This window comes from Chironomus tepperi, unplaced genomic scaffold (assembly GCF_022539635.2).
Source record: "Chironomus tepperi strain 1889 unplaced genomic scaffold, CSIRO-AGI_Ctep_v1 contig_309, whole genome shotgun sequence".
Classification (NCBI taxonomy): domain Eukaryota; kingdom Metazoa; phylum Arthropoda; class Insecta; order Diptera; family Chironomidae; genus Chironomus; species Chironomus tepperi.
The window spans coordinates 1,235,211-1,263,144 of NW_027226431.1; the positions used below are offsets into that span (position 1 = coordinate 1,235,211).

General features: G+C 34.2%; 6 protein-coding genes across 6 annotated transcripts; 2 read left to right on the top strand and 4 right to left on the bottom strand.

Annotated features, from left to right (window-relative positions):
- Window positions 1–44: 44 nt before the first annotated feature.
- LOC139092669 (RING-type E3 ubiquitin-protein ligase PPIL2) lies at window positions 45–1,875 on the top strand. Its single transcript, XM_070643178.1, has 3 exons — window positions 45–195; window positions 257–419; window positions 479–1,875. Exons 1-3 carry the CDS (start codon window positions 118–120, stop codon window positions 1,828–1,830), a joined length of 1,593 nt encoding a protein of 530 aa, XP_070499279.1. The 5' UTR covers window positions 45–117; the 3' UTR covers window positions 1,831–1,875.
- Window positions 1,876–2,976: 1,101 nt separating this feature from the next.
- LOC139092768 (aminopeptidase N-like) lies at window positions 2,977–5,560 on the bottom strand. Its single transcript, XM_070643301.1, has 2 exons — window positions 4,565–5,560; window positions 2,977–4,485 (listed from the first exon to the last, which is right to left on the bottom strand). Exons 1-2 carry the CDS (start codon window positions 5,558–5,560, stop codon window positions 2,977–2,979), a joined length of 2,505 nt encoding a protein of 834 aa, XP_070499402.1.
- Window positions 5,561–6,347: 787 nt separating this feature from the next.
- Window positions 6,348–8,573, bottom strand: LOC139092770 (aminopeptidase N-like). Its single transcript, XM_070643304.1, has 3 exons — window positions 7,845–8,573; window positions 6,678–7,546; window positions 6,348–6,351 (listed from the first exon to the last, which is right to left on the bottom strand). Exons 1-3 carry the CDS (start codon window positions 8,571–8,573, stop codon window positions 6,348–6,350), a joined length of 1,602 nt encoding a protein of 533 aa, XP_070499405.1.
- Window positions 8,574–9,557: 984 nt separating this feature from the next.
- On the bottom strand, window positions 9,558–11,215 carry RpL8 (ribosomal protein L8). Its single transcript, XM_070643263.1, has 3 exons — window positions 11,110–11,215; window positions 10,572–10,709; window positions 9,558–10,314 (listed from the first exon to the last, which is right to left on the bottom strand). The coding sequence occupies exons 2-3, from the start codon at window positions 10,707–10,709 to the stop codon at window positions 9,667–9,669; spliced, it is 786 nt and encodes a 261-aa protein (XP_070499364.1). The 5' UTR covers window positions 11,110–11,215; the 3' UTR covers window positions 9,558–9,666.
- A 352-nt stretch (window positions 11,216–11,567) lies between these two features.
- Liprin-gamma (liprin protein kazrin) lies at window positions 11,568–15,797 on the bottom strand. Its single transcript, XM_070643164.1, has 9 exons — window positions 15,260–15,797; window positions 14,881–15,112; window positions 13,737–14,555; window positions 13,582–13,660; window positions 12,987–13,514; window positions 12,596–12,921; window positions 12,324–12,468; window positions 12,173–12,239; window positions 11,568–12,062 (listed from the first exon to the last, which is right to left on the bottom strand). The coding sequence occupies exons 1-9, from the start codon at window positions 15,332–15,334 to the stop codon at window positions 11,790–11,792; spliced, it is 2,544 nt and encodes an 847-aa protein (XP_070499265.1). The 5' UTR covers window positions 15,335–15,797; the 3' UTR covers window positions 11,568–11,789.
- Window positions 15,798–21,023: 5,226 nt separating this feature from the next.
- On the top strand, window positions 21,024–25,794 carry LOC139092681 (L-selectin). Its single transcript, XM_070643194.1, has 5 exons — window positions 21,024–21,308; window positions 21,371–21,489; window positions 24,485–24,758; window positions 24,838–24,854; window positions 24,918–25,794. The coding sequence occupies exons 1-5, from the start codon at window positions 21,137–21,139 to the stop codon at window positions 24,987–24,989; spliced, it is 654 nt and encodes a 217-aa protein (XP_070499295.1). The 5' UTR covers window positions 21,024–21,136; the 3' UTR covers window positions 24,990–25,794.
- Window positions 25,795–27,934: the final 2,140 nt, after the last annotated feature.

A 27,934-nucleotide genomic window follows, 5' to 3' on the forward strand; every position in this document is an offset into this window, starting at 1 on the left:
GTTATTTTTTGAAATTTCAACTCACCATGTTGTTATTGTTTTGTGGTGAAATTTATAAAATAAAATCAACAAATTAAAAAATATTAATTCTCAGTGAATCTACACTAATTAATCAAAATGGGAAAGAAGCAGCATCAAAAGGACAAGATGTACCTCACGTACACCGAGTGGGGTACACTCTTTGGAGGCAAAAAGGTACTATATTTGATAAACGTTTAAATTTGACAAAATAATAAAATTAATTAACACTTTACAGGCTGAAAATCTAGAGAATGAGCATATAAAGTTCAAGAGACTTCCGTTTGATCATTGCTGCTTGAGTCAGATACCTTTTGAAATCCCTTATGCTGACCAGCATGGAAATGTGTTTGAACTGGAAGCTGTGGCGAAATTCGCAAAGCAATTCAAGAAAAATCCAGGTAAGACATCCAGTTGTGCATAAGTGATAATGTATTCTAATTATTCATTTGCTTTACAGTTACAGGAGAACCACTAGACGTCAAGAAAGATCTTACAAAGCTAACATTCGCAAACAACACAAACGACGACAGTGAGGAAATGGCAAGATTTCAATGTCCAGCACTTTTTAGGGCATTCACAAAGAATTCTCATGTTGTATACATCAAAACTACAGGAAATGTCTTTTCATATGAAGCAGTTGAACAATTAAATATCAAGACAAAGAATTGGAAGGACTTAATTAATGATGAGCCATTTACCCGTAAAGACATCATTACGATCCAAGACCCAACTCGACTTGAGAAATTTGACATTTCCAAGTTCTACTACATTAAGCACAACTTGCGTGTTGAGACAGAAGAAGAAAGACTTCTAAGATTAGATCCAAAACAGAGAATCCAAAAAATGACAACAGAAACGAAAGAAATTCTCGATGAACTTGAGTCCACATACAAAGAGAAGGAACAGAAACCAGAAGACGAAATTAGAAGACCTGACAAATTTAATGCTGCTTACTACTCAACAGGTCGTGTTGCTGCAAGTTTTACATCGACTGCAATAGCACCGACAAGTACAAATGATGCAGATGTTCTAGCTGATGATGTTGTTAGGTATGAACGTGTTAAGAAGAAGGGATATGTACGGCTGAATACAAACTTTGGTCCACTAAATATTGAATTGTTCTGCAATGATGTGCCAAAAACTTGCGAGAACTTCCTTAAGCACTGCAAAAATGGATATTATAATGGCACTAAGTTCCATCGATCAATCAGAAATTTCATGATTCAAGGCGGTGATCCAACAAGCAGAAACGGTAAGGCAGGAAGAGGCGGGACTTCAATTTGGAACAACAAATTTGAGGATGAATTTAGACCAGGTTTAAGTCACAATTTCAGAGGAATTGTCTCAATGGCTAATTCAGGTCCGAACACAAATGGCTCACAATTCTTCATCACTTATCGATCATGTAAGCATCTTGACGGTAAGCACGCAATTTTTGGAAAGCTAGTTGGTGGCGGAGAAACTTTAAATGACATGGAAAAAGTGGAAGTTGACAAATTTGACTATCCAATTGAGGATATAATCATTCAAAGTTGTACAGTCTTTGTTGATCCATACGAGGAAGTTGATCAGGAATTAGAGGAACTTAGAAGAGCTGAAGCTGAAAAAATTCAAAAAGAGAGAGCGGAACTAATGGCTGAGAAGAAAAAGAAGGAACAAACTACTCAAAAGCTTAAAGTTTATAGGGAAGGAGTTGGAAAGTATTTAGCAAAGCCGTCCACAAAAACGTCACTTCCAAGCACTTCTTCTGAGCCTCCAGCAAAGAAAAAGAAAGATGCTACATTTAATTTTAATTTTAATAACTGGTAAAGAATTTTTAATACTGAATAAACAATTTAATTTTATTACATACTTAATAAAGCTACGTAAATTAATTAAATCAAGCACAATATCAGTGGTGAATTTGCAACAAAAGTCTAAACGGTCAAAAATATTTCGAAATTTTTCAGTTGATTTTCCCCTGAAAAGGTGAAATTCTCTGTGGTGAATTCAATTTATTTATAAACATCCAGTAGACATCCATCGGAATTTCACTTCATTAATTACACAATTTGATATATTAATAAAATGGAAGTAGGACGAAAAAGATCAAGATCAGAAATAGAGGACAGAGGCCGACAACAAAAATACCTTGTAACCAGCAAATTAGTCGAGAAAAATGATAAAGTATTAATGCAGAAAGTTTATGGTAAATATTCATGAGATTTCGCAAGTTCTGAAGTATTAATTATGCTATTCAATACAGAAAAGACATTAAAGATGATGTTCTCTGGATCTCGGAAACATAATAGTATCGAAAGCGTTGAAAATGACGATGAAATATTAGACAAAACATTAGAAGATAAAATTGAAGATGTAAGTCAATTAAGCGGGAAATTCACAATATTAAAATAATTAATTTAAATTTTCTCTCATAGAAACTGCCAACTAATTCCCTTGGATGTAAATTGTGCCTTAGAGACATCGACTCATCCTCAAACAATAACATTTGTAGCTGCTGTAATTTAAAAGTTTGTGAGGCTTGCAAGGAGCATTGCTCGTACTGTTCAAAAAGCTTGTGTGTAAATTGTGTCAACATATTTGGATGTTCCATTCAAACTGATGAATTTGTGTCCCCAATCTGTGAAGACTGCAAAAATTATTTAGAGTAAAATTAGTCAATTTAACCGTCAGAAAATATTTGAAAATTCTTGTAGAATGTGCGCGAAAACCTTACAATTTCTTCAAGTTTTCAACAGTTTCACGAATGGAATTGTATGGTTTTCGATATTTTACCGGTTCTGGACGAACAATTCTTAATTTTTTAGTTGATTAAGGCAGTACTTTGTATCTGCAAATGTTATAATTTAATTAATCTTGTATTCAAAAGCTTTAAAAACATTTTTATCATTTCTAGAATAAAATTATTAAACAGAAGGAAGTACTATTAAGCTATAGAATCAACTTATAACAGCATCACTCGATTTTAAGCTTCCGTTTCAAACTCATCACACGATCAGTCAGACCCTCAGCTTTCATAAAGAATGCGAAATTTTTCAGGATGTATTCCATTACATCTGGTGACTTTTCATATAATCTATCATAATTTTGTTCCATAAAAGTCAGGAAGATGTCAGCTTTTTCAGCAGTATCCATCAATTGCATCCATGATATGTAATAAGCTTTTAGATTTTTAATTCCTTTTTCGAATGGAACTGATATTACTTTCTTAAACATTTCAAGATCTTCTACACATCCAAGACCATGAACTATTGGTCCTACAAGTTCTGTGTCATTTAATTGTCTTAGGACATTCATTACTGTATCGATCATTGTTTCATTTGCATATTTAAGTCCAGAACAGAATATAGCATTAGCATTTTTATGTGGATGTCCCAATATGTTCATCATTTCATCAAGAGCAACCTGCACGCCTAAATGATGTGCTATATACCTAATTGTATTGACATTTTCTTGATCTTTAGTTTTTTGATAAACAACTTCCAGGATATCCTTTAATTCAGACTTAACTGTCTCATCATTTTCATTGGCATCTAAGAATTTTCTTATTAGATTTTGAGTAGCATGCAGGACATTCAAGTTGTCTTCTTGTTTTAAATAAGTCAATAGACGCAAAGTTGTAGACTTATCATGATCTCCAGCAGTCAATTTATACAATCTGAAATTAAACAGCCATTCACGATTGATGTGATGAATGACTGAATAATTTGCATGAAGTTGATCAATTATTCGATTCCAAAGATTCTCATCGTAGTCAATTTTGTAATATCCTGTTTGCTGGTTATTAAAGACTATCCAATTGTCTGTAAAGTCCTTGATTTCTAATTCTCTTCCAGTCATCCATAATTTGGTGCTGAAATCATCAAAATTTGGATTTTTTGATGTCGAGTATGTTATTGGAATGTTGTAGACTATGCCTTGTAGGTCATCACCATCAACATCTCTTTTCTGCGACAGCTTCAATATTCCATTCACTAAACTAACAGATATTTTCGGAAATCCAGCCCGATCTTCCCAAGAACTCATTAAGTGATCAATATTCAACGAATTTCCAGGAAAATCCTCATCCAGTGATTTTTGAACAGCTTTATGCAAGTCATTAGGTTCAACTGCTGTATATTGATTATCTTCTAAAAAATATTTGATTCCTTTCTTCCAAGTCTCAACGCCTACAACACCTTGAAACATCTGAATAATACAAGCTGCTTTATGATAAGCAATATTGTCGAATTTCTTATTTATATCCTCAATTTCCTCGACATAATGATTCAATGGATTTGTTGAAGCTTCATAATCGACTATGTAGGCATAGAATCTTGTTGTCTGCATATGTCTTTCAATTTTATTCATCTCTTCTGGCATGACTATCTTCAATAATTCAGTGTCATAATATTTTGCAAATCCCTCACTAAGCCACAGGTATGACCACCATTTTGGAGAGACTAGATTACCAAAATATTGATGCTGGAAAGATCAGCAATAGATTTTATTAAAGAATGGTACATAAAAGATTAGAAAATTCACAAAATCAAAGCCTACTTACAGCATATTCATGCAAAAGTGTCCGAATATTTGAAAACATACTATTGTCAAGTAAGAATCTCTCTGAATATCCAATGACACCCCAATTCTCAATAGCTGTATAAAAATCCGGTCCAATAAAGTGATCTAATTTTGGAAGCGAAAATGGAACTTTAAAATATTCCTGAAAGGTCTTTAAACCTTTATCGAGGTAGACGACAATCTTATTTACATCCCCATTTACAATTCTCAATTGTCGTGCATACATTTTCTGTGGAATATCTAAATCGTTACTTTGTATGTAGTCAAACTGTGACACAGTAAAGGCAAGAAGGTACGATTGCATCTTGGGAGTTTCATCAAATGCGGTCACGACGTAATTGCTTGATGGCTTTAGTTTAAATCGTCTGATAACAGGCATGTTAGAGATTGCATTGTAGGATGAATGATGTTCGATTTGTAGACTGAATGGCGCTCGTATTCCAGGTTCATCGTAACAAGGCAGGCATTCTCGAGCTCTTGTTGCTTCAAAGTCTGTATAAATGTAATTCTGAGTGGAATTGTCGATGTCTGTGAAGCTTGCTATGACAATTCCTCTATTAACCGTTACATCATCAGAAGCTTCTGTCATGTAACCGTGATAATTTATATCCAGGTGTATTTCACTGTCAGGTGACATGCTGTATGGAAGGTTGATGATCAGAAGATCCCCAATATCTACTATCTTATAAGACACTCTTACATATTTAGTCATGGAAGTCAAATCCGTTAGAATAATGCTCCGAATTGACAAGTCTTTGGCATGTAGAGTCACCGAGTCACTTGATTCCTTAATTTTGATATGAATTTTAACACGTCCAGTAAAATATGATGACTTATCTTCTACACTCACTCTTAAACTTAAGCCATAATTTAAAGGATATGAATTATTTGGCAGTCTATATGGTGATCCACAACTGGCTAATGTAAAGTACAGAACCGATAATTCAATAAATACAGTAAATGTTTTTAAAAACATCTTTACGCGCTGATCGCCAACAAGCGATTGATTGATAATTCAATCTGATCACAATGATTATATATGCGAGAACATCTGCTTGGGAGAGAATATGCTATAAATAAATTTTAGAGTGGCTTTATAAAACAGTAAATTTTAAGTTATTTGATCCATTCCTTAGTGGTCGTTTATAAATGACGTCCATCGTGAATTAAGGTATATTAAGTTTCTCCTGGCTTCTTTGTCTGTGTTTTCTATTGCTTGTAAGTGACATACAGCATCAAACCTCCTTCCTTCCTAAAACTTGGACATCATTTATGAACGACACCTTATTTTATTCAAGTTTATTTCCATATTTATTAATCTTTTAAGTTATCCATTATTTTTTGAAGTCGAGCTTTCTGTGAAAATTTTCGAATGTTAGACCTTAAGTTAATAAGAAGACGTTGTTTTAGGATTGGCCTGGAATAGATTAAAATAATGAAATTAATTCTTCAAAGTTCAATTTTAATTCAAAGGGGAAAACAACTTTTAAACAGGGGAAATCAACTGTTTTAATAATAATTCAAATTCAAAATGACCGTTATAAACCTACCTTCTACTAATTTTTTCAGAGTTCTGCTCCAAAAAGTTCAGCCATGCATTCTTTTTCATCATAGAATCCAGGCTGCTGAAGAAATAGCTCACATAAAAATATTTTAAATGCCAGTCATTATCGAATAATATATTTAAAGCTTTTCTGTATAGTTTAGCATCTTCTGTGCATCCAAGTCCATGAATAAGTTTGTAGACTCTCTCGTCGGAAGCCTTAGCTAATGTAAAGTTGTAGAATTGGTCAAAAACTGTTTGATTAGCATGCTTTAAAGTATCACAGTAAGGAAAATCTAAGCGTATAACTTTTGAGTTCATAAGATTCACAAGTTCCTCAATATTATCGGATATGCAGATCTGAATTTTTAGTCTGCATGCTAACTGTTTGATCAATCTATACTGTCCATATTGCTTTATGTCATTATAGACATTCTCAACTAATGATTTGAAATTGGCTGCGAAGCTTTCATCCACCAAACATTGTCCAAAATGTGTGTTTATTAAGTTTAAGGACACAGAAATGGAGTCTAGGTCTTCCTCAACATACAAGTAATTAAGTATATTATTTAAATTATCACAATCCTTAAATACTGAGTCTGAATTCTTTAAAATTGTTCGAATAATAGTTTTTCTGAATGATTTTGGAATGACTGAATGATTCTTGTTGAGCTGGTTGATGATTCCTGTCCATAAATTATTGTCATACGTGACATCATAATATCCAACATTTTGGCAATTAAAGACTATCCAATCGTCATTAAAATTCTCAATTTCTACATCTCTTTCAGTCATCCAGAACTTTGCAGTTTGTGTACTGCAGCTTTGGTCACTTGAAGATATGTAGAAGATTGGAATTACGTACAGTTCATTATTTCTTGAATTTGCCATCCTTTTTTGTGATAGCTTCAAAGTTCCATTCTCTAATCGAGCTGATATTGTTGGATAACCAGCCTGAACTTCCCATGAACTCATTGCAGCTTCAACATTGAAAGTGAGATCAGGATAATCTTCATCTACAGCCTTTTGAACAGCTTCATATAAATCTTTAGGTTCAGTCGATGAATATTGATGCTTTTCAATATAATACTTCATTCCCTTCCTCCAAGTTCCAGCACCAATTGCATTTTGAAACATATTAATAATCGATGATGCCTTAAGGTAAGTAATTTCACTATAAAAGAACTTCCTTGAAATTTGATCAGGTGTTTCCACATAAAAATTCAAAGGTCTAGCATGCTTTTCAGCATCAGCATTTAGGGCTGTTATGTATCTGATTTCTCTGTATTGTTCAATTTCATTAAGAAGTTCCGGAAAGATCAATTTGGCTAGTTCTATTTCATAATGCTTAGCAAAGCCTTCTTTCAGCCATGTGTGTGTCCACCATTTTGGAGTGACTAGGTTTCCGAAGTAGTGATGCTGTAAGGAACAAAGGGTAATAAGAAATTAAGGATTTGATCAAAAATTGATCCCGAGCGACACAAGGACTCCATTTGTCAGTCATTCGGAAACCAAAATGATTCCTTCGCATGCTTTCCCGATCGACGCATATTGAGATGTTGCCACCACGGCAACGAGGCCAAGTGTCAGCCATTTGACATTTTGACCAAGTGACTACTAGTTGGTGATCGGTTAGGCTACCGACTCGTCCCGGTAGTGACAACGATTGAATATGTCCCGATCGGGTTAGTGACGCACAAGGAACTACCATACTTACAACAATTTCATGCAGGAAGCACAGATAAGTTTCAATTTTATACGCTTCCAAAACATAATCTTCATTATATCCATTAACACCCCAATTTTCAATAGCTGAAAAGTAATTTGGTGCAACAACATGATCCATCTTAGGAAGTGAATATGGAACTTGAAAGTATTCCTCAGCTGTTCTCAACATTCTATCAAGATGAATTGCGACGAAATTAACTTTGCCCTTATCGATCAAGGAAGGTCTTGCATAGACTTTTTGTGGAATTCCTATTTCGTTACTTTCAGTATGTTTAAACTTTGAAATCACAAATGCGAATAAATATGTTGACATTTTTGGAGTTTCCAGGAATGTTGTAGTAACGTGATTTATTGTTTTGTTACTTTGCACACGACTGATAACGGGCATATTCGCGATTGCATTGTAGGATGAATCATGCTCAATTTGTAGATTGAAATGCGACTTTAGTGCTGGTTCGTCAAAACATGGAAAGCACTTTCGTGCCTTAGTTGGTTCAAATTCTGTGAATATGTAGTTTTCTGAGTCTACAGACTCATCTTGGTAAGTTCCGAGCATGAATCCTTTATTCTTTAATTTGTCGGTTTTAGCTCTTGCCATTGATCCATCGTATAGTATGTCAAGGATGATTTGATGATCAGCAGGCATTGTATAAGGAAGCTTAATTATTAAAAAGTCCTTTGATTCTTCAGCACTAAAAGTTAGATCTTCATACTTCATTGTTGTATTTAGGTCAGTTAGACTAATTAACTTAATTCGAAGCTTATTTGAATGAATTGTAATATTGTCACATGATTCCTGTATTTTTACATGAATCTTCACATGTCCTTCAAAAAAAGGCAAACTAGATTCAATATGAACTCTCAGCCACAGATCATACTTTAGAGGATATGAATTATTTGGCAGACGGTATGACGACTCATTCTGCCCAAACGCACTCGACACTAATAATACAGTCACTATTGATAAGATTATTGAGTAATGCATCCTATCACTTTGAATGCAAAAAACTGATTAATGAATTGAAACTGAACAAATAGTATTTTAATTAAATAGAGATCGTAGTATGCTTATTGAGAGAAAAATATGACATTATTGCTAATAATCGAGATATTTTATAGCAATGTATTACTGCTAGATGCACTTTAACAACTAAACCTGATTTAATAAGTAACTGAGAATTCCCATAAACTTCATTTTCGATGATTTTCGCAAAGATTAATGACTTGAAACAAAGCATTCTATTTTAAAATGTAAATCTTCTGTTCTTTTTGAATTATTTGTTAAATTTAAGTCATTTATATTGTTCTGTTCCTACTTGTGGACAGAGAATGTTGGGATATACCAACCAAGCATACACAATGTGGTAATGTATGAAATGTGTCACATTTTTTCTTAATTTTAAAAATTGGAGATCTAACGGTCAAAAACATTTCAAAAAGAGCGGTTCAAATTTTGAACTTCAAGACGAATTTTTAAAAATATCCGTTAAAAATTTGATTGTAAAAATTTCAAACAAAATTAATAAGTAGGCATGTGAAAGATTTAAAGTGATGTTTAGCGTTTCATACGAAAACAAAGCTTGAAGGTTCTGCGATCTTGATAGAATGTATTATAGATAGTTAGAATATAAGCGGAATTGATTAATTAATGAATATGATTCCCAAGTTCCTGTAATATCAACAAAAATTCAAAAACAATAAGTTCGTTTTCATCAAATATTTTATTGTTGTAAGTTTATCATAAAAACTTCTTGATGGAATAGAACGCGACAATACAGATGATAACATCGCATATAATAATTTCACTTAATTTATTTCTTCTCCTTTTCTTTCTTGTCTGCATCACCCTTACCACCACGAATTCTACCGGTACGACGAGCAGCAATAAGACCGACTTTGCGACCTGGAGGTGTTCCTCGTTTAACAGTTGAAGCCTTACCAATATGTTGATGGTTACCACCACCATGGGGATGCTCAACGGGATTCATAGCAACACCACGAACCTTTGGCCAGCAGTTTCTCTTTGCCTTGTATTTGTGATAGGCACGTCCAGCTTTAAGAATTGGTTTGTCAATACGTCCACCACCAGCAACGATTCCAACCATAGCACGATTGCTTGATGGCAAAACTTTCTTTGCACCAGATGGAAGCTTGACTCTGGTTCTCTTTGTGTCTGGATTATGTGCAATAACTGAGGCATAATTTCCGGATGTACGGGCTAATTTACCACGATCACCGCTCTTTTCTTCAACATTACATACGATGGTACCTTCAGGCATAAGTCCAAGTGGCAAGACGTTACCGACTGTCAATTGTGCCTTTCTACCACAGTACACAAATTGTCCTGTGTACATGCCTTCAACGGCAATGAATAACTCCTTACGGAGCTTGTAACGGTATGGATCGCGGAAGTGAACGACAGCAAGTGGAGCACCACGACCTGGATCATGGACAATTTCCTAAAATAGAGAATATTTAATTAGTATTGTGGTCATTATCAAGCTGTAAGTTGTGAATGAGGAATAGAAAATGTATGGAAATATTATTGGAGGCGATATTGAGAAAATTATTTTAATTCAATTCACCGAAGGCAATTTTCCAACCATAAATACTCTCACCCTAGCTGCATTCTCTGATTATTGGCGTTAAAGCAATAAAAAGAGCCAAGGCCGGGTGCTTAATAATGATTTGTGCAATCACAAGACATTATACTCACTTTAACTACTCCCTTCAAATATCCAGAGCGTTCAGCATAATCTAATGGACGCAACTTTGGTGCTCCCTTACGCTTCTTGGTAATTGCCTTGAATACCGAACCGGCACCCTTTCGTTGAGCGCGAATCACTCGTCCCATCTAAAATTAAAAAAATTGTAAGTTAATTAATCACCAAATCAACAATATTTATTTTATAGGTTATAAGTTTGCTGCATGAAGTGAAAATGTTTTTATTTTATTTTCTGCCAATTTGGCTATTATAATTAATTAATCCATCGACTTGTTGGATATTGTAATTTAAAACATGTGCATTAACTAAATCCTCACATGGATTGCAAAATTATTCCTTAGTAAACAATTTTTGATGGAAATAATTTTTTGGAACTAAAAATATTTAATTATTTCACAATTTCGCCGTATATCGATAAAATCATCGACTTAATTATATTAACAGCCATGTTGCACACAAGTTTATCCTATTTTCACTTCATTAATTACAGTTTAAACTTATTAAATTAATAAAAAATTTGATGCTCACGTTTTCTCTTGAAGATTGTACGAGGAAAAAGAACGAGCCAAAGTTCCGCGCAGCTTTAGTATGAAATGCGGCTGACGCACAGCTTTGATTTGAATTTTAAAAGTTCGTTATATTGAATTTTGCTTTTTAGGGCACTTTTATACACTTGTTGTGTATTGGTAATATTTTTTGTTATTTTCATCATTTCATTAGTTCATTAATAGCAGGAAATTGGGTTTTAGTACTGAATTTCTGGTATTAAATTGAAGATTAATTAAATTATCAATAAAGTGACGCTTTAAAATTATTTTCTTCAAAGTGAAGTTAGCGTTGAGTTTGAATTCAAAAATGATTTCCAACGGTTTTTAACGGATTTTATGGAACATTTCACTTGATTTTGTCAGTTTTCAGGGCATTTTGCAGGATAAAACAGAATAGAGTTAAATTAATTTAAAAATTTTTATTTAGGACTATTTTTCGATAAATTATTCTTCAAAATTTAATTAATATTTCTTCACACTTTTTCTTCAAATAGAGACATAGATTTTTTTTTCTTTGGTTCCATAATTCATTTAATGATGATATTGTTATGTACGAAATTTTTCAATTGAAATGAGGGGATGAATATTGTTTTGTATGATTATTATTTTTTTTGGTTTGCCTTTGATATAATTGTTATTAGCTGACGACAGTCGTCAAACTTATGAGATGTGATCGGTTAGGAATTCAGGAGCTGATCTTCGATTATTTGCACTACCAGTCACACTGTTGCGATTCGAAGACGTATCATCGTAATTTAATGGTGCTGAATAACGATTACTAATATCATTTGGAGCTTCCATTTTAATCCTATTGTCCATTATTGCATAATTGCCTCCTTCACTACTCGAGTACGAATGAGTGGGTGATTGAAGTGAACCGGCTTTAAATGCTTTCCCATTCGGATTTACATAATATCCTTTCGATAATGTATTCTGCAGCACAAAACAGCACAGAAATGAGAAAAAAGTGAGCAAAAGAGAAACAAAACAAAAAAAATTTAATTAATTCTGATTGATATCAATTAATGCTTCATTATTATTACATTTCCATGTCGATCATAAGAAGAAATTACACCACCCCCGCTGCGAATGCCTTGCGAAAGGTTTTTTCTGTAAACAAAATAAAATTATGTTAAGTACATTATTATTATTATGTATATAAAAATGAGACATAAAGCAGATAGATAAACATACCTAGAGGGAAGGATGAGTGAATCGAATTCCGTAATTAAATGTCTTCTAACAATATTTTTTGATGGTGATATGCCTAAAGCTGAAGCCATTGTTTCACCGGTAAATGATGACTCTAATACAACCAATCCTCCATGAACGCCGCTATCTATACATTCGTGCATTTTGTTAATTTATGACAAGACATGGTGCGAAAGAGAAGGTAAAGATTGAGAAATTCTCGTCTATAAATTAATATCCCCCATTTTCCCCCATCCCTAATATTAATCACATACTTCTCAAATTTTCTGCAAACTCTCCTAAATCGATCGAACGCACCCATCTGATAAAACGTTGATTCGTCCACACAATTGGATCAATATTTTCACTCTCGGATTGTAATCGTCTCATAGCTAATGATTGACGGTCATATTTCATCAGTCGTAATAAATGAATGCCATGCACGATGCTGGCTTGATGGAACTTTCGAGTAACACCCAAATATTTTTCAAGCTCTTTCTTTGATAATGTGTCGAGCATGCGAGCATCGACAAGGGAATGCATAAATGATTCTGAGTATTGTGATAAGCCCAACTCGTGTAGCCACTCTAGAGCGACCCACCTAAATCACATAAAAATAGTATAATTACTGACAATTCCAATGATTTTATCACAGCTTGCACTTACGAGTGACCCAATTGTCCAATTAAAGGATATCGAATCATGTCAGGCCTTCGTTGCTCCTCAATTGCAAGTCTCAATTTCTTTCGATGCATCGGATGTGTCGCACCAAGTCCACTCTCCAATTCAGCATCCGTTAATTCCAACAGTACTTTACCACTCTTTACATTCTCGGAACAAAACCTAATACAGTCCTTTGGCATACCTAATCCAATCTCCAACCACGCCGCTATTTGTGGGGAGCGCCATAATTCTATTGGCATATTTGACGCCTCACGCAATAACTTAATCTTTTCAGCATAACTTTCTTCACTAATTGGATTCCATTGGAATTCATCGCACGATTGTATTGAAGCTGCTTTATTACGATTTTTGGATCTGGCAAAAACACGTGATATACTTCCCCAAGCACCACCTCGTCCACTACGTCCAACTAGTGAATTAAATGGCTTATTTTTAAAGCGTCTTGACATTGCCGTTGATGTCTCTAAGTCCATTGGAATATCTAATTGTTGTTGAGCTTGTCGATTGAAGCTGAAATGGAAGGAAAGGAAGTGAATTATTTCTCTATTATTTATTTAAGGACAAGGTCATGACTTACTACATCATTTGTTGATCATTCCGTTCCATAGCTAAAGTATTCATCGGTGATACACTTGGACTAATGTATTCTTTTCCATCTACAAGCAGGTACCGATAAAAAAAATGACGTAATTTGTGAAAGTTACTTCCAAAAAAACAAGCCATAAAACTTACATTGATTCATATTGTGATGACTGGATATTAATGAAATACTGTCGGAATCAATAGCCAATATATCATTGTCGCATGCACCATCACTGAGATTTAAATCGCCTGCTGCACTTTCCCGATCACTTGTACGTACCCCAGAGTCAGCACTGTATGAGCCACGTTCATGATGATAATTACCAGGAGCGATTCCTTCATTCTCATCGCATCCATGATTCATCATTCCCATAGCACCAGAGGGTGAAATTATTGAGATATTTTGATCCTGTTCTGATATGCAACCAGACAATTGACGACGTGCTTCAAGCAATTGCTGTTCCATCCGTTGTAGTTGAATATCTTTGATATTCAATTGAGCGGCAAGGGCGAGTGAACGTTCCGCCTCTTCATGTGCATGCTTCATTAATGTCCATTTATCATGCTCATTGTCTGATGATGATTTTGCTGACGTTGACTCAGAGTCACGAAGACGTTGATCAAATTTTCGTATGAAATTTCTCAGTTCTTGTTCCTTCTCCTGTAATGAGCTACACAGATGCTTAACTTGTTGCAATAAATCATTCTTATCAGATCGAAGCTTCTTCCTTTCAGCCTTCAAACTCTGTATTAGTTCCTTTGCAATTCTCAATTCATTCTCTAATCGTTCAATTTTATTACTTTCACTCTCAACAGCTGCATTTGTCGTCGGTGATTTACCATCAATTATATCCACTTGATCAAGTCCCACTGATGCACTTCCTGTTGCATCATCAGATTTTTCATTATCATTTTTATTGCGCGCTATTGCATTTTCATTATCTTTTAATGGACTATGACTTTGATTGCCTACAAAACAAGAAACAAATATAAAAGTTGATATATGAGAGCATGAATGAGAAGGGCATGCGACAGTGTAGGAGTGGGAACACAACAGTGCGATAATCGAAAAGTCATCACATACTTTTTTTTTCGCGATTAAAAAAGTTTTTTTTTTTGTTCCTTTATACTTTTTTTTTTTTTTTTGCTTGTGCGCAACATTGTATGTGAAGTGGAAAATCGACAAGCAAAGTAAGTGAGTCAGAGGAGTAACGAATGAAATGGAAAAAAAAGTTAAACTTCCGTTCCTAATAATACAAAAAAAAAATAAAAGTTTTGTGTATATATATCATACCTAAAACTCTGTCCTTCGGCTCAACAGAATTGATTGACTGTTCTTTATCTTTCAAAACTTTTGTCTCATCTGATGATGTTGTTGTTGTTGCCATATCCTTATCTCCCTTTGCGTCCGGACTTTTATCAGTCGATGAAGAATTATTATTATTATTTATGCTGACATCTACAGCAACCCCATTCGATTGTGGTGCTGCCTCGGGCGGCGTTGTTGTTGTTGTAATGGCAGTTTTCTGTAAATTCGCAGAAATGCAGGAAAATAAGGAAAATTTTTTGGGAAAATTAAAATTTTACACTTCATATTTTGATATATATCCACATGCCATACAAGTGATACATAAGAAGCATAATGTAATATTAATGAATTTTCGCAAATATACCTCCGACGATGTCGAGTTTGAAATGGAAGTCAAATTTCTCCTGGGAGGAGGTGGTGGTTCTGCCTTTTCCTTCATGTGCTTACGTTTTATATGCTCACTTTTACTTTACTTAATATGAAAAATAAGGAAGGCTATAAATCACTGCACTTATCACTTGAAAAATTTTTTCTAAATTTTTTGCACAACTCCCACAAAAATTTTTGGAATTCGAAAAAAATCGAGTTTCTAGTGTCCTTTTTCACTTTTATTTCAGCACTGCTTCACATTACATCTTACATAATTCCATAAACATTAGTCAACTTTAATCCATTTTTTCGTTATTATCCGTGAAAAATTATGATTTAAAGTCTCTATTTTTCTAACTAAAAATTGTATAGGAAGGAATTGCAATAAAGTACATACACACACGCGACAATAATGGAAGGGACTAAATGGAATCTTTCTCTCTTTTCGACAAGCTGTTTCGTGAAAAACTACCCTAATTTTTTTTTATGAATGATCGAAATAAAAGTGTATTTTTTTGCTTCTCTCCTCTCGCTTTAACTTTGAAGCACAGAACGAATGAAAAATTTTTTTTTGCCTATGCACAGTGAGAGAAAAAAGGAAAAAAAGGAAAAATTGATGACGTCGTTCGTAATGCGAATTGATTTTCCCTCTCTTAATTCTTTCGGTTTTTTGTTTCGACGTGCTGTTTGGTGCATTTGAGCTCCTCAACAAACAGAACAGTAAAGAAAATGTGTGTGTACTGTTTTTATGTAGTGCTTGTTGATATGGAAAATGTATATAATTCTCGGTGCGCTCATAATTCTTCTTCTTGCTCCTGTGGGGGTTGTTCGGGAGTTAGGTTTGTTTTTGGAATTGACTGTTTTTCTATTATTTGAACTATTCTAAGCAATTTCAAAATTTGAATGAATTTTTTTCTGTTGGCTCTTGTGAAGTATAAAATTTTTTCTGCTTTTACTTGTGAAGTATAACATTTCATACAATTTTCAATCGTTTTTTACCGAACAGCTTTGCAACGAACTCAATTAATCATATTAGGAGGTTGAGCGAAGTCTTTAAAACTCTCTCTCAGCATTCTTCATTTGTGTCGCTCGGGTTCACAATTTTCCCGAGCGGCACAATGCGGCGAATCGCATTTTTCACTGCAAAACTGGATCGAAATCAACATGGTCGAAGTTAATTCGCATCGGTTCGTTAAAAACCGGTTAAATTCGATTTTGAATTTTTTTCTGCAAACTCTTGTGAAGTAAAACATTTTATAAAAATTTCAATCAATCCTTTGCATACTGTGGTGAACTGAATTGGGCTAAATTTCTGGAAATAAATCGTTAATCTATCTTCAGGGCAATTTTCCGTCTTACTGACTAAACTATGCCCTAGTGCGTCGTTCCGATATACTACTAACTCTGATGCATATAAAAAATGCACTTTTGGTTCACTGACTTAATTTTCCCTTCAATAACAAAATTCCCCATAAAAGCTGAACATTCCTTATAAATAACCCCTATCCTCTATTTTATTCCTTTCGTGTATCTCGTCCTTGCGCATGCGTCAGAGCACAAAAATCAGCTCCGCTCTCTCACAAAATAATTTTTCTTTCCCTTTTTTTTATCTGTGTAATATCTGGAAAAAGAAGGCAAAGTTCTTTGGTACTTTTATAGAGCATGCATTCTTATGTTTATATCAAACATAACAAATCATCTTGTCGTTCACTCGAAACTGATGTCTTTGCTCACTTTTTTATGTTCTCTTCCAGTTACTTTAATAATTTTTTTCTTATTTAAACAGTCACGACATCATAAAGAAAGGAAAAAGGAAATATTTGTGGATGGAAGATTCATTTTTATGACGTCATCAAAAATTCTTTTCATATCATCTTCCTTCCTGCATGTCTATTGCTCGTTGATTCCTATGCTTATTGTTGATTTTGATCGTCTTTCTATTATTCACACATTTACAGGCTCTACACGCAGTTCCAAAAATTTTTTTTTTTTTAAAAATTAAAAATCGATTTTTTTTTGGTTGGGTTGTAGATGATAGTGACTGACTAGATGTTGTCTTGACAACCAAAAGATATAATGCGTACACAGCTGAAATCAAAAGCTGGATGAATATTTTCGGTGGCACATTATGGTTATGTGCATGCATGCATAAAAATGCAGTAGCATGTTGTCAACAGAAATTTTTTTCGAGAAATACACAAAAGAAATTTAAAATTCATAGCGCGCCAGCACTCGCCATGCATTTATATTATATATTTATGCATTTTAATTAAGGCAGGCATCGGAATTATGTAAGAGAGTATTTTTAAACCTTAAAAACCCCTTAAAAGTACATCAAATTTATCAAATAGACCCGTATGTGTTGTTGCAGTTGTGGGCAACATATGTGGCGTGGCACACCTTTGTGACAAGTCTCGACCAGAGTTGCGATGAAAGGTAGACAGGATATGACCTGTCGCAGGTTTTGCACACGGCATACGGTCCAAGGCATATCCAAAAAATTAGAGCATTACATTGGTGTGACGCAACACATTAGTGTGCAACACAATATTGTGTCACATTACATTGGTGTGACGCAACACATTAGTGTGCCACAGCACATTAGTGTGCCGCACCACACATGTTGCCCACCACTGAGCAATTGTTACTATTATGTGACGTACTTCAACAAAAAAGTCACCAAACTCGATCAGCATTTGAGTGTCAAATGAGTCAAATATAGACACAAAAACTCAATAAAACGGCAAGGTCATTTTGCCGATAGCGCACAGTGCATAAACCTGAATGTCACAAACATATATTCTATCCAAAAAAAATACCAACATGTTAACAGAATCAAGATGCCTTAAGACATTTTTTACCAATAGCAAGCACCAACGGAATGTTGATAATTTGATAAGGAATGTTGCCAAAAAAAAACCCAAAATTTACAGTATGACGACACGGACCGAGAGTAAGAAAAAAATATATGTGTCGCGACTTTCTCCATCTGTTCAGGCATCGGCAAATAAACATTTTCGTCTTACTTCTTCTCCGTACACAGTGTGATGTCCGTATATATCTTCTCTTTTGTAATGTAATGATGATAATCGATTTGTTTATTATATCTTATATGTATATACTTAGTGCTAATAAAAAGAGGCACTTAAAAAGTCACGAAATTTATGTCTAAAGTTACAGCAAACACTCGAATCGAGTCGGAATTGAGATGAAAATAATAAGAAAGGAGAAGGTTAAACAGTCAGCAGACTAGAATAAACTTCCTCAATTTTCCCTTTTTATTTACAATTTCAATGAACAAACATGTCAATCAAAGACATCATTGCTATATCCATTATTTAATTACATAACACCCCGTCTAATCTTTAATTTGATGTCTAATTAATTAATTACCTTGTTATAGTATTTGCTTACAACTTTCCAACATTTAGCCTTTTTTTTTTATTTATGATGATGATCATCTAGCGATAGAGTCACAAAACGGAAATCTCTCGAGTGACACAAAACATAAACATTTGGATAGAGATGAATGAACAACTTGAACTTGACAATACTTGCGCTTGGATGGAAGTGATATTTTACCATGCCAATGATATTGTGTATAAAAAATAATAATAAAATGAAAAGTAGCATAAGCGCCACCAAGTTCAAGAGGAAAGAGGTAGTTTGGTAGGCATGGATTGTCTTTAATGGCTTTGTGATGCAATGTTGATGATGATTGTGGTCTTTTTTGTGGATGTTTTGAAATTAGCAAGCTTAATTTTGGTAATGATTACTAATTAGATATATATCTGGTTGACAAGTTGGGCTAATTGACTTTGGCACTGGATTGATCTCGAGTGGACAAAAATACGTTATAACTAGTTGATAGAAAGTTAATGTCTAGATGATGACTAGTTCTAACGTATTTTTATCCACCCGGGGACATGGATGCGTCTAGTTAGATGTTCAGATGTGGTGTCTGATCAGAGTGGAATCTGGGATATCGAGCCTTTTATATGCAAATTTATCAGTTCTAGAGTAAAGCCTCTGTGGTCGAGTGTTAAGACAACAGATCGAATATCTAATTCACTCTTTTGTGAGTACTTGGGTTCGATTCCCACCAGAGATCGATCTTTCACTCATGATATATAGTTCTGTCGATATGACAAGAATTCTCACAATGCTCACGACATTACAAGATGTTAAGATACTGACTAGTTTAAGGCATTCTGCTTAATTAATTCGCTGATAGTACAGATCAATTGGCTTTAAGTTTAAAGCATTCAATCACGATAATCATGCATTTTTACGATTAATGACATCCATCAATGTCTAGGTCAGTGGTGAACATGGTCGAGGCTTATGACTGAAGTGTGCCACGAAAAGCAAAAGGTTTGCGCACCACTGGTCCTAGGTAAACGATCCTTATGCAAATCTATAAACTATATCCATACAAATGCAGATTAATCTATATAGGAACTCATCAGAGTTAACCATGCCGTCGATGACAATTGAATAATTGAAGCAAATTGAAGTAATTTATAGCATAATTAACCACGATTATTAAACATTATAATTAAGTAAGCAGTGAATTGTATGCATGAAAATTACACGCTGCTTATGTTTAATAACTGACTTCCAGTTCAAATTCACATGAGCATACAATACTCAATTATAAAAGGGTAGTGACCCACAAAATCGCATTTATATCCGCTGCTTCCTCAAAAAATCCCTTTATGATTCAATTTCATTCATAAAATTCCACGCTGCAAAAAGTTCATCTCAGACAGAGTTTAAAAAATAAAGCATCCATAACCCCGCACAGCGACTTGCCTCGTGGGATCTCTAAAGTGTACAGACGTAAAATGCAAGTTGAGAGAGGCCAAAAGTTTAGCCTCAAAAATTATTTTTTTATTCTCATCTTTATTGCGACTGTTTTTTTTTTTCGGTATGTACACATGACTGTAAGCATAATCATGACCTATGACAAAAAGAAATTTAGTTAGGCTGATGCCTCACGACGTAGCTATTATTATACGCATAATTCAGATGCAGATATGACTAATGACTTCAATTTGTCATAAGCATGAATCAATATATTATCGAATAGCTATAGACGTGATTTGAGTTGCTGTAATACATATTACAGTCCAATAGGTGCCAAAAAAATTATGAGGTAAGAGAAATGACAATTGGGTGATCAAAAGACCCAAAAAAAAAGTGTTTAATCAAAAACACAAGAAAAAAAAAAAATCCGCACAAAAGGCAGAAAAACAACAATCATCATTAAAACAGCACACATATCGCATACATACTGTCAATGGGATGATCGTGAGAAAACTGTAAATTTTGCTTTCTTTTTCTTTCATATTTCTGTATATAATAAAGTCTTACCTGAAGCTGAGGCTCTTTTTTTTATTGCTATTAAATTCAATTTTCCCCAATCTTCATCGTCGATGCCTCATTGTTAATGCTATTGTTGTTGTCTTACTTGTTGTCGTCTTCCCCCTCCCCCCAAAAAATTATATATTCTTCGTCCGCTCTCTTCTTACTCTCTTTCATTAACTCCCTCTAAGAGAGACCCTAGCCTCTCAACAGTTTCCAACATGATCATCGACTACCAAAAAACCTCTGGCTGTGCCTCTATATTATTTTAGTTTGTTGATGTTGTAACATTTCATTTTCTCTATATATAAGGGTGTTATACTTCAATTTTGTCAGTTTATATTCAATTTTCATTGCGATAACAAAGCAAAAAAATTATTAATTAAATTTATTGTGACCATATAAAGTGAGAGAATAAGGAATAGGAGAAAGAGATATAAAGTCTTTTAATTAATATTCAATAAGTGTGCAATTTTTGTGAAATTAAAAATAAATTTAATTAAGTATGAAGGTGTTAATTGTTTTGACATCAATCGTTGGATTGAGTTTGGCACAATTTCCAAATGGAAGAATTTTGGAACCACCAGTACCAGCACTCTGTGCACAACGTGTTATTCATGAACGATCACCTGATGGTAAAGGATATTGGTTCTCATGGAAAGATCAAAATACAAAAGGTAAGGAACGACTAACTGTGACTTAAGTTCGATAATTGAGACAAAATTTCAATGATATACAGGCAAGGAAGAGGACTGGCTAGGTGCAAGAAATTTCTGTCGTCAACGTTGTATGGATGCCGTATCTGTTGAGACATCACCCGAAAATGAATGGATTAAACAAAGAATTGTTGATGGAAAGGTGAGTCTTTGTAGTCATATCCAAAAATTAAAGGTTCAATGACCTGGCCATAGAATCCGATAAGAATTTAAATCGCCTTATTAATTGAGACTTTCCTTTTTTCGTGCCCATCTTGAATTTGTGTCACGCATTTAAGCACCTTATTATAAATCGGACAGACAAACACAACAAAACAAACAAAAAAATATTCAGCAACAATAATGGAAACTTCTTTTTTCGCACGTTTCTGTCATAAAAGATATTTTTTGTAAGGCACAATTATGTCGAGTGACTTTGACATGTGAATGCTCAATTGACATTTCATTTGGCACTTTAAGGCACAGTTCAGATGATGAAAAGAAGTTACAATAATGATCGAGCGACGTCATAAATTTAAATTTAAATATATATTGTGTTCATGTCATTTCCTCCGACTTATTCATGCATTAACTTTCACCTATAGACTCTGTGTCCCGTGTCACATCAACTCTCCTTTATTTTATTTATAATTCATGAATTATCAATTGGTTTGGATGTTTGTGAGTGATGTGTTGTGTCTGGAAGGCAAATGACGTAGAATTGGTGTCAAGCCTGATTTTAGTAGATTCGGCCTCAAGGCACAGTCAAGTTTGCTTAAGACTGTATCCGTGACAGTGACCTAAACTCATGTTTCCGGGAAATTAATTCCAAAAGCCTGAAAATCTTCATTTTTCATGGAAGGTCAAGTAGCTTCAGGCATTTGAATTCTCATTCCAAATCGACAAACATCATTGCCGCACGACCCCCATTTATGCGTATTTACATACAACTACCAGCATTTGCATTTGTCATTATTATTTGCCAATCACATCAGCCAGCAACTTGTATTATTTTCGGTAATTTATTGCCTCGAGCTACTTGGTACTTTATTGACTCTCATGAGACATATCCGCTATGATATGCAAATTGTTTGATCTGTTGTTAACAAAAATTGAGGTGGCAAATGAAATTAATCTTATAGATTCCAACATTTTTTGCATATTTTGTTGGCATTGTTAACATTTTTTTGAAAGCTTAACTTTATTGGTGATTTAAATGCAAATTTTTACGAGCTTTTTCCACCTAAGTCAGCTGTCGTAAAATTTCTTCTGAATTTCTCAAAATACTTCCTGCTTGTTGACTTGATTGCTGTCCAAACAAGTCACTTCTGTCAATTCTTAAGTACTTGATGTCAACACTCACCTGTCATACTTGACGACGGACTCGTTCTAGTACTTTAAAGTCTGAAAATTTTTGTTTTATTTCCTGTCACTTGAGACTTATTTACCGATCAATTAAATTGGCACTCAATGTGGTCTTGATCATTGTAATTATTGACAGCATATTCTACCATGAAGCACAGTGGTGAGCAACTTATGTGCTGCAACACACTAGTGTCGCAACACACTAGAGTGCCGCAAATGCCATGAACCGCATGCCATGTCCGTTTTCGAACCTGACTTACCACCAAGGTGTGCCGAACCAAAATAGCTCACCCACCACTGCATTAGCATATCTTAGACTATCATAAATAATTTACAAGATGTCAAATAAATTTGCGCGATGAAAGACAGTCATTAAATCAAAAAGCAGTCAAGATTTATGCAATTTTTGTGAATGAATGGATGGAAAAAAACAACAAACTTTCGATTTCATTCAGCATTCATAAAATATTTTAATTTACAACAGTAAAATGCTGTTAAGAAAGACTCTCAAGACGAGTTAGAGTGAGACATGAGGAGGAAGAAGAATAAATAAATGAAAACAATTACAGCATAACTTAACTCTTCTAATTATTTTATCTCAGATGTAACTTTTAAACAGTAGTAAAGTCTTCTGCTTTTTTCCCATCAAGTCATGTGTTAATTGTTTAGCATTTGTGGAATAGAAAACGAGAGATGGTAAAAAGGTCTTGAAGAAATTTTATTTTTGCGGAAGGGAAAATTTGATGGAAATTTGATATTGAATTGCAGATTGAGGTATTTAGTCTTGTGCTGCATATTCAAATGCATTTCAGAATTACATTTTAGAGAATGAAGCTGGGACTGATGTATCCGGCTTGCTTCTGAGAGGATATACTTAAAGATTCACTTCTGGGGAAGGTACCGAGTTTGTTCAGCACTAGGAAGGTATGGCACGGTAGAATTCCGTTACTGGAACATTACACTGATACAACTAGTACGATAAAGTTGTTCATCTTGTTCTGAACCCTAATATGCAAAAAGTATGCTGGTACAGTAGTTCTATTACTGTATCATGAAAGCATGGCAACTACTGCACCATGAGAAATGCAATTACTGTACCATGAAAGCATGGTTGTTAGTCTCTTAGGGTACGGAACAAGGTGAACCACTTTATCATACTTGTTGTATCAGTTTAATGTTCCAGTAACTGAATTATACCGTACCATACCTTCCCAGTACAGAAAACATCATCCTCAGATGTGATACCTAGTGTACATCCTTTCAGTACTCATTGTAAGAAGGAATCATGTCTGTCTTAGATTCTACAATTCAAAACCCCACATATATCGCTTTATACGCCACTTAATAGCGTCATACAAAGCACGCGCGTGCAGTAATTCTACAAAAAAAATTCCCCAGTCGCTGCATTTGGTCGTGTATATTATTAAATTTCACCAAACAATAGAGTCTTAATTTATATTTTTGAACATGTGTTAAAGAAATTTAAATTTTAATTCGCAATGCGCTTCTCCATAAAAACAACAAAAGACGTGATTGCAGGCTTAACTTAAGAAAGTCTCTTGTTCAATAACTGATCGAATTACTTAAGAGGTTGAAGTCATAATCGTATGTAATATCACGCATACTTCCTACATAATGTAATAATAATTTACGAAAATTGGGCAATCGAAAAAAAAGTTTTTCCTTTTTTTGTGTGGACGAGGAAGTTAAAAGCAAATTAATCATAATCAGCCGGACGTGGCCTTGCCAAAAAAGAAATTATTAATAAATATGAAAATTTTCTCTTTTTTCAGCAAAAATACATTTGGACATCGGGTCGTCTCTGTGACTTCCAAGGTTGTGATCGTGCTGACTTACAGCCAACATCAATCAACGGATGGTTCTGGACAGCTGAATTACAAAAATTGGCACCAACAACTGAACGTCGTCAAAATGATTGGAGTGAAAATGGTGGAATTGGACAGCCACAACCAGACAACCGAGAACTCCAACAAGGCGGTGCACCTGAAAACTGCTTGGCTATCTTAAATAACTTCTATAATGATGGTGTTCACTGGCACGATGTTGGTAAGTATCGAATTATTTAAATTGGATGTAAAAGACATCGAATGCTAATTTTTCGCACATTTTTGTCTATCCTATTCAGCATGTCATCATGTTAAGGTAAGCATAATTTAGCATATTTAATAAGGCATGATAATAATTTTGAATTTCTCTTCTGTACAGCCATGGGTCTGCGAAGAAAATGATGCTCTTCTGAAATACGTCCGTTACACAAATCCAAATCTTCGAATCTAATCTCAAAGACCTCGCATAAAGCGATGTCCAATGCAACGCTTGATTTCATTATTCATTATAATTTTTGGATGTAATGACTACAAATAATATTTTAGGAATCAGTTTAGAAGTTAGATGAACAAAAAAAAAAATAGGAAATTTAAATCAAGTCACGATTAAAAGTGATAAAATTATTTTACAGCTACACCACTGAAATGTTATTCATCGTACTTACTCTCTTTTTTTATATTAATTTATTAAGGTCCTCCTTTTTTTATTGAGCATTTGTGAACTTAATTTAATTAAAAATAAGCCCTGACATGACACAAGCACTAAAAAAAAGTAGTTTTTTTGGTAACTGGAACTTAAACTTGATTTGCCAATTTAACAACTTTTTCTTTTTTTTGTGCCACAAAGGAGATTCATCCTAGAAACTTTTATATTTTTATTTTCTCTTCTTCTGCTGTCCATACTGTATGTTTATGTTTTCCGTTAGGTCAGGGGTGGGCAACCTGTGTGTCGCGGGACATTATTGTTGGAAATGCCTTGATGCGGATTTATGTCGGGTTGAGACTTACCACCAAGGTGTGCCGTGAAATATCAAAGGTTGTCCACCCCTGCATTAGGTCATACTGATTATATTTTGTAAATGTAACAAAGAAAAAGAGAATGTGAAGTGTGTCATCTATTCGGTACTGTTAAATATGTTCCACATTAACGATCGTCAATGATCACTGTGTGAAATAATAAAAAAATTACAAATTAATTAAATTAAATGCAAAATAAAAAAAAATAAAGAAAATGTTAATTTTTTAAGGAAATAAAACTTCTGTGTCTTATTATTCATGTTAATTAAAATTTTATTCAAAATTAATAAAACTCTTTTTTTATCATGTCTCAAAATTATTAGGTATGCAAAACTTGTTTTCTCTTTTTTGCTTTAAATTATAACAATTAATTTCATTATAAAACACTTAATCTGTTAGTCGGTCAAGAATATACTTCAAGATATTGAACAAGGTTTTTGGTTTTGAATTTTCAAGTCGTGGGAATTTTTCTGTGGCTTTTTATGCTTGATCTGCTGATAATTGAGGTGCTGATTAAATATAGAATTGTGGAACTAAGCATGAACTAAGTCATAAGAGTTTAGGATAAACAATTAGAACATTAAAAGGTCGATTGTTACACGATCGGCACACATTTAAATGTTGTTATCATGTCTGCTAGACGTCAGCATACTCAGAGTCCAAATGATAGGCAATTTAGCTAATTCTATCATTTTCTACTCCGAAAAGTAAAAATCAGTTTATCGATCAATAAATATTCCGGTTCCAGGCCGGTGTGACCCTGGCATGGTAAGCAAGGATTTAAGCAGACGCCGGTCTGGTTTTGAGCTTTGGATCGATTATCCGACTTGTGCTATTCTAGGTAGAAAATGATGGAATTAGCCAATTAGTTGCCATTTGGTCTCTAAGCATACTGTCGTCTTGGAAGAATGTGGACAATATTTCAAGGTGTGCTGATCGGGATAATTTAGCTGCCAATTTTCAACAAAATCAAAGAAAATTCAATAAAATTTGAATAATTTAGCTGAAATCTGCAGGAATCTAAACTTTTCATTAATCTTAGCTGCCACATTCTATTTGAAAATTTGAGCTTAGAAATCTATTGCTTAAAATATTAGTAATTCAATTGAAAATCGGCATTCTTATAAGGACAAGCATATGGCTTAGAAATGACCGAAAATCTAGAACGGTTTGAACCAAATCCACTTTTCTCTGGTTTGAGGCCGGTTTTTGAAGAATTTGGTCTATATTTCGAATCTGGTCAGAGGCCGGAATTCAATGAATTTGGTCTGAGACCGGATTTCAACAAATCAAGCCTAAAACCGGATTTCATCAAGCCTGAAGTCGAAGCCAAGTTGGTTCGGGACATGATTTTTGGTCATTTAAACACCGCTTGACTTCCTAGAGCTATCAACTGTTCCACAAATATTCCCACGTCTTGAATCTCCAAAAATTCAGAAATTTAAAGTATTGGATAATTTTCAATCAAGAAATTTCAATCTTTACATCATAAACACATGTAAGCTGATCATACACGACGCAAATTTCACAAAAGTATTATGAATAATGTCTAGTTGTTATAGTGACATCTGATAACTATAAATTTCACATGTCAAATATGCGAATATCTTTTTCTGTAGATTAAAAGCTTTTCGTCTTGCTTAAAATATTTTACAATTATTTAACAAAAGGCTTTCGAATTCCTCCTGTTTGTCGCTTTCTTCAAAGTTGAGTGATTTGTAGTCATCAAGTGTGATGTTTTGTATTCAAATAATTCGAGTGATTTAATCGGAATTGGGGGTTTTTTGTTGGCAAAAATGGAATTACAAAATCGATGTTAAATGTGAAGCTAGAGGAGGAAGTGTAAAATAATCTTGATCTTAATTATGAACAGACATCAATTTCGTTTCGATAGCTTTTGAGGATTTCTAATATTTTCGATTGAGGTTCATTCTTTAGGGCTTCAGGTTCATGTTTTTACTTCCGATTGAGTCGAGTCAATTCTGGATAATTCAACTTATTCCAGAATGTTTTGCCATTTAATGCACTTATGTAGCATATCTAGCATTAGTGTAAAGTAAACTCCGAATGGACAACTTGACTTTATGTCTAATTAATTACTAGATCTACTGTTGTTTACTCGAGGCTCCAGCATCAGGTCGGGAATCAAGCATGTTCTTAAATCGCATTTGGCAACAAGTCAGAGTCAACTCGGCATAGAATTGAATTTTTGAACAATTGACCGATTTTTACTTTTCGGAAATAATCTGACATATGCATATATAAGTCTAGCCTGAGTAGCACAATTTAAACTCCACACCAGCACAAGCCGATTTGATTGAAAATCCAGTACCCGACCGATGTTACTCTAGCCAACTCTGGCATGATTCCGGATTTTAA

Bases quoted from the DNA above. Each gene is read 5' to 3' on its own strand.
- LOC139092669 (XM_070643178.1), top strand. From the start codon at position 118: ATGGGAAAGAAGCAGCATCAAAAGGACAAGATGTACCTCACGTACACC. The intron at 196-256 runs GTACTATATTTG...AACACTTTACAG, and splicing joins CACTCTTTGGAGGCAAAAAG to GCTGAAAATCTAGAGAATGA. The intron at 420-478 runs GTAAGACATCCA...TTTGCTTTACAG, and splicing joins GCAATTCAAGAAAAATCCAG to TTACAGGAGAACCACTAGAC.
- LOC139092768 (XM_070643301.1), bottom strand. From the start codon at position 5,560: ATGTTTTTAAAAACATTTACTGTATTTATTGAATTATCGGTTCTGTAC. The intron at 4,486-4,564 runs GTAAGTAGGCTT...TGATCTTTCCAG, and splicing joins CACTTTTGCATGAATATGCT to CATCAATATTTTGGTAATCT.
- LOC139092770 (XM_070643304.1), bottom strand. From the start codon at position 8,573: ATGAAGTATGAAGATCTAACTTTTAGTGCTGAAGAATCAAAGGACTTT. The intron at 7,547-7,844 runs GTAAGTATGGTA...TGTTCCTTACAG, and splicing joins GCTTCCTGCATGAAATTGTT to CATCACTACTTCGGAAACCT.
- RpL8 (XM_070643263.1), bottom strand. From the start codon at position 10,709: ATGGGACGAGTGATTCGCGCTCAACGAAAGGGTGCCGGTTCGGTATTC. The intron at 10,315-10,571 runs GTGAGTATAATG...TCTCTATTTTAG, and splicing joins ATTTGAAGGGAGTAGTTAAA to GAAATTGTCCATGATCCAGG.
- Liprin-gamma (XM_070643164.1), bottom strand. From the start codon at position 15,334: ATGAAGGAAAAGGCAGAACCACCACCTCCTCCCAGGAGAAATTTGACT. The intron at 14,556-14,880 runs GTATGATATATA...CTTGTTTTGTAG, and splicing joins GCCGAAGGACAGAGTTTTAG to GCAATCAAAGTCATAGTCCA. The intron at 13,661-13,736 runs GTAAGTTTTATG...ACCTGCTTGTAG, and splicing joins TCATCACAATATGAATCAAT to ATGGAAAAGAATACATTAGT.
- LOC139092681 (XM_070643194.1), top strand. From the start codon at position 21,137: ATGAAGGTGTTAATTGTTTTGACATCAATCGTTGGATTGAGTTTGGCA. The intron at 21,309-21,370 runs GTAAGGAACGAC...AATGATATACAG, and splicing joins GAAAGATCAAAATACAAAAG to GCAAGGAAGAGGACTGGCTA. The intron at 21,490-24,484 runs GTGAGTCTTTGT...CTCTTTTTTCAG, and splicing joins AAAGAATTGTTGATGGAAAG to CAAAAATACATTTGGACATC.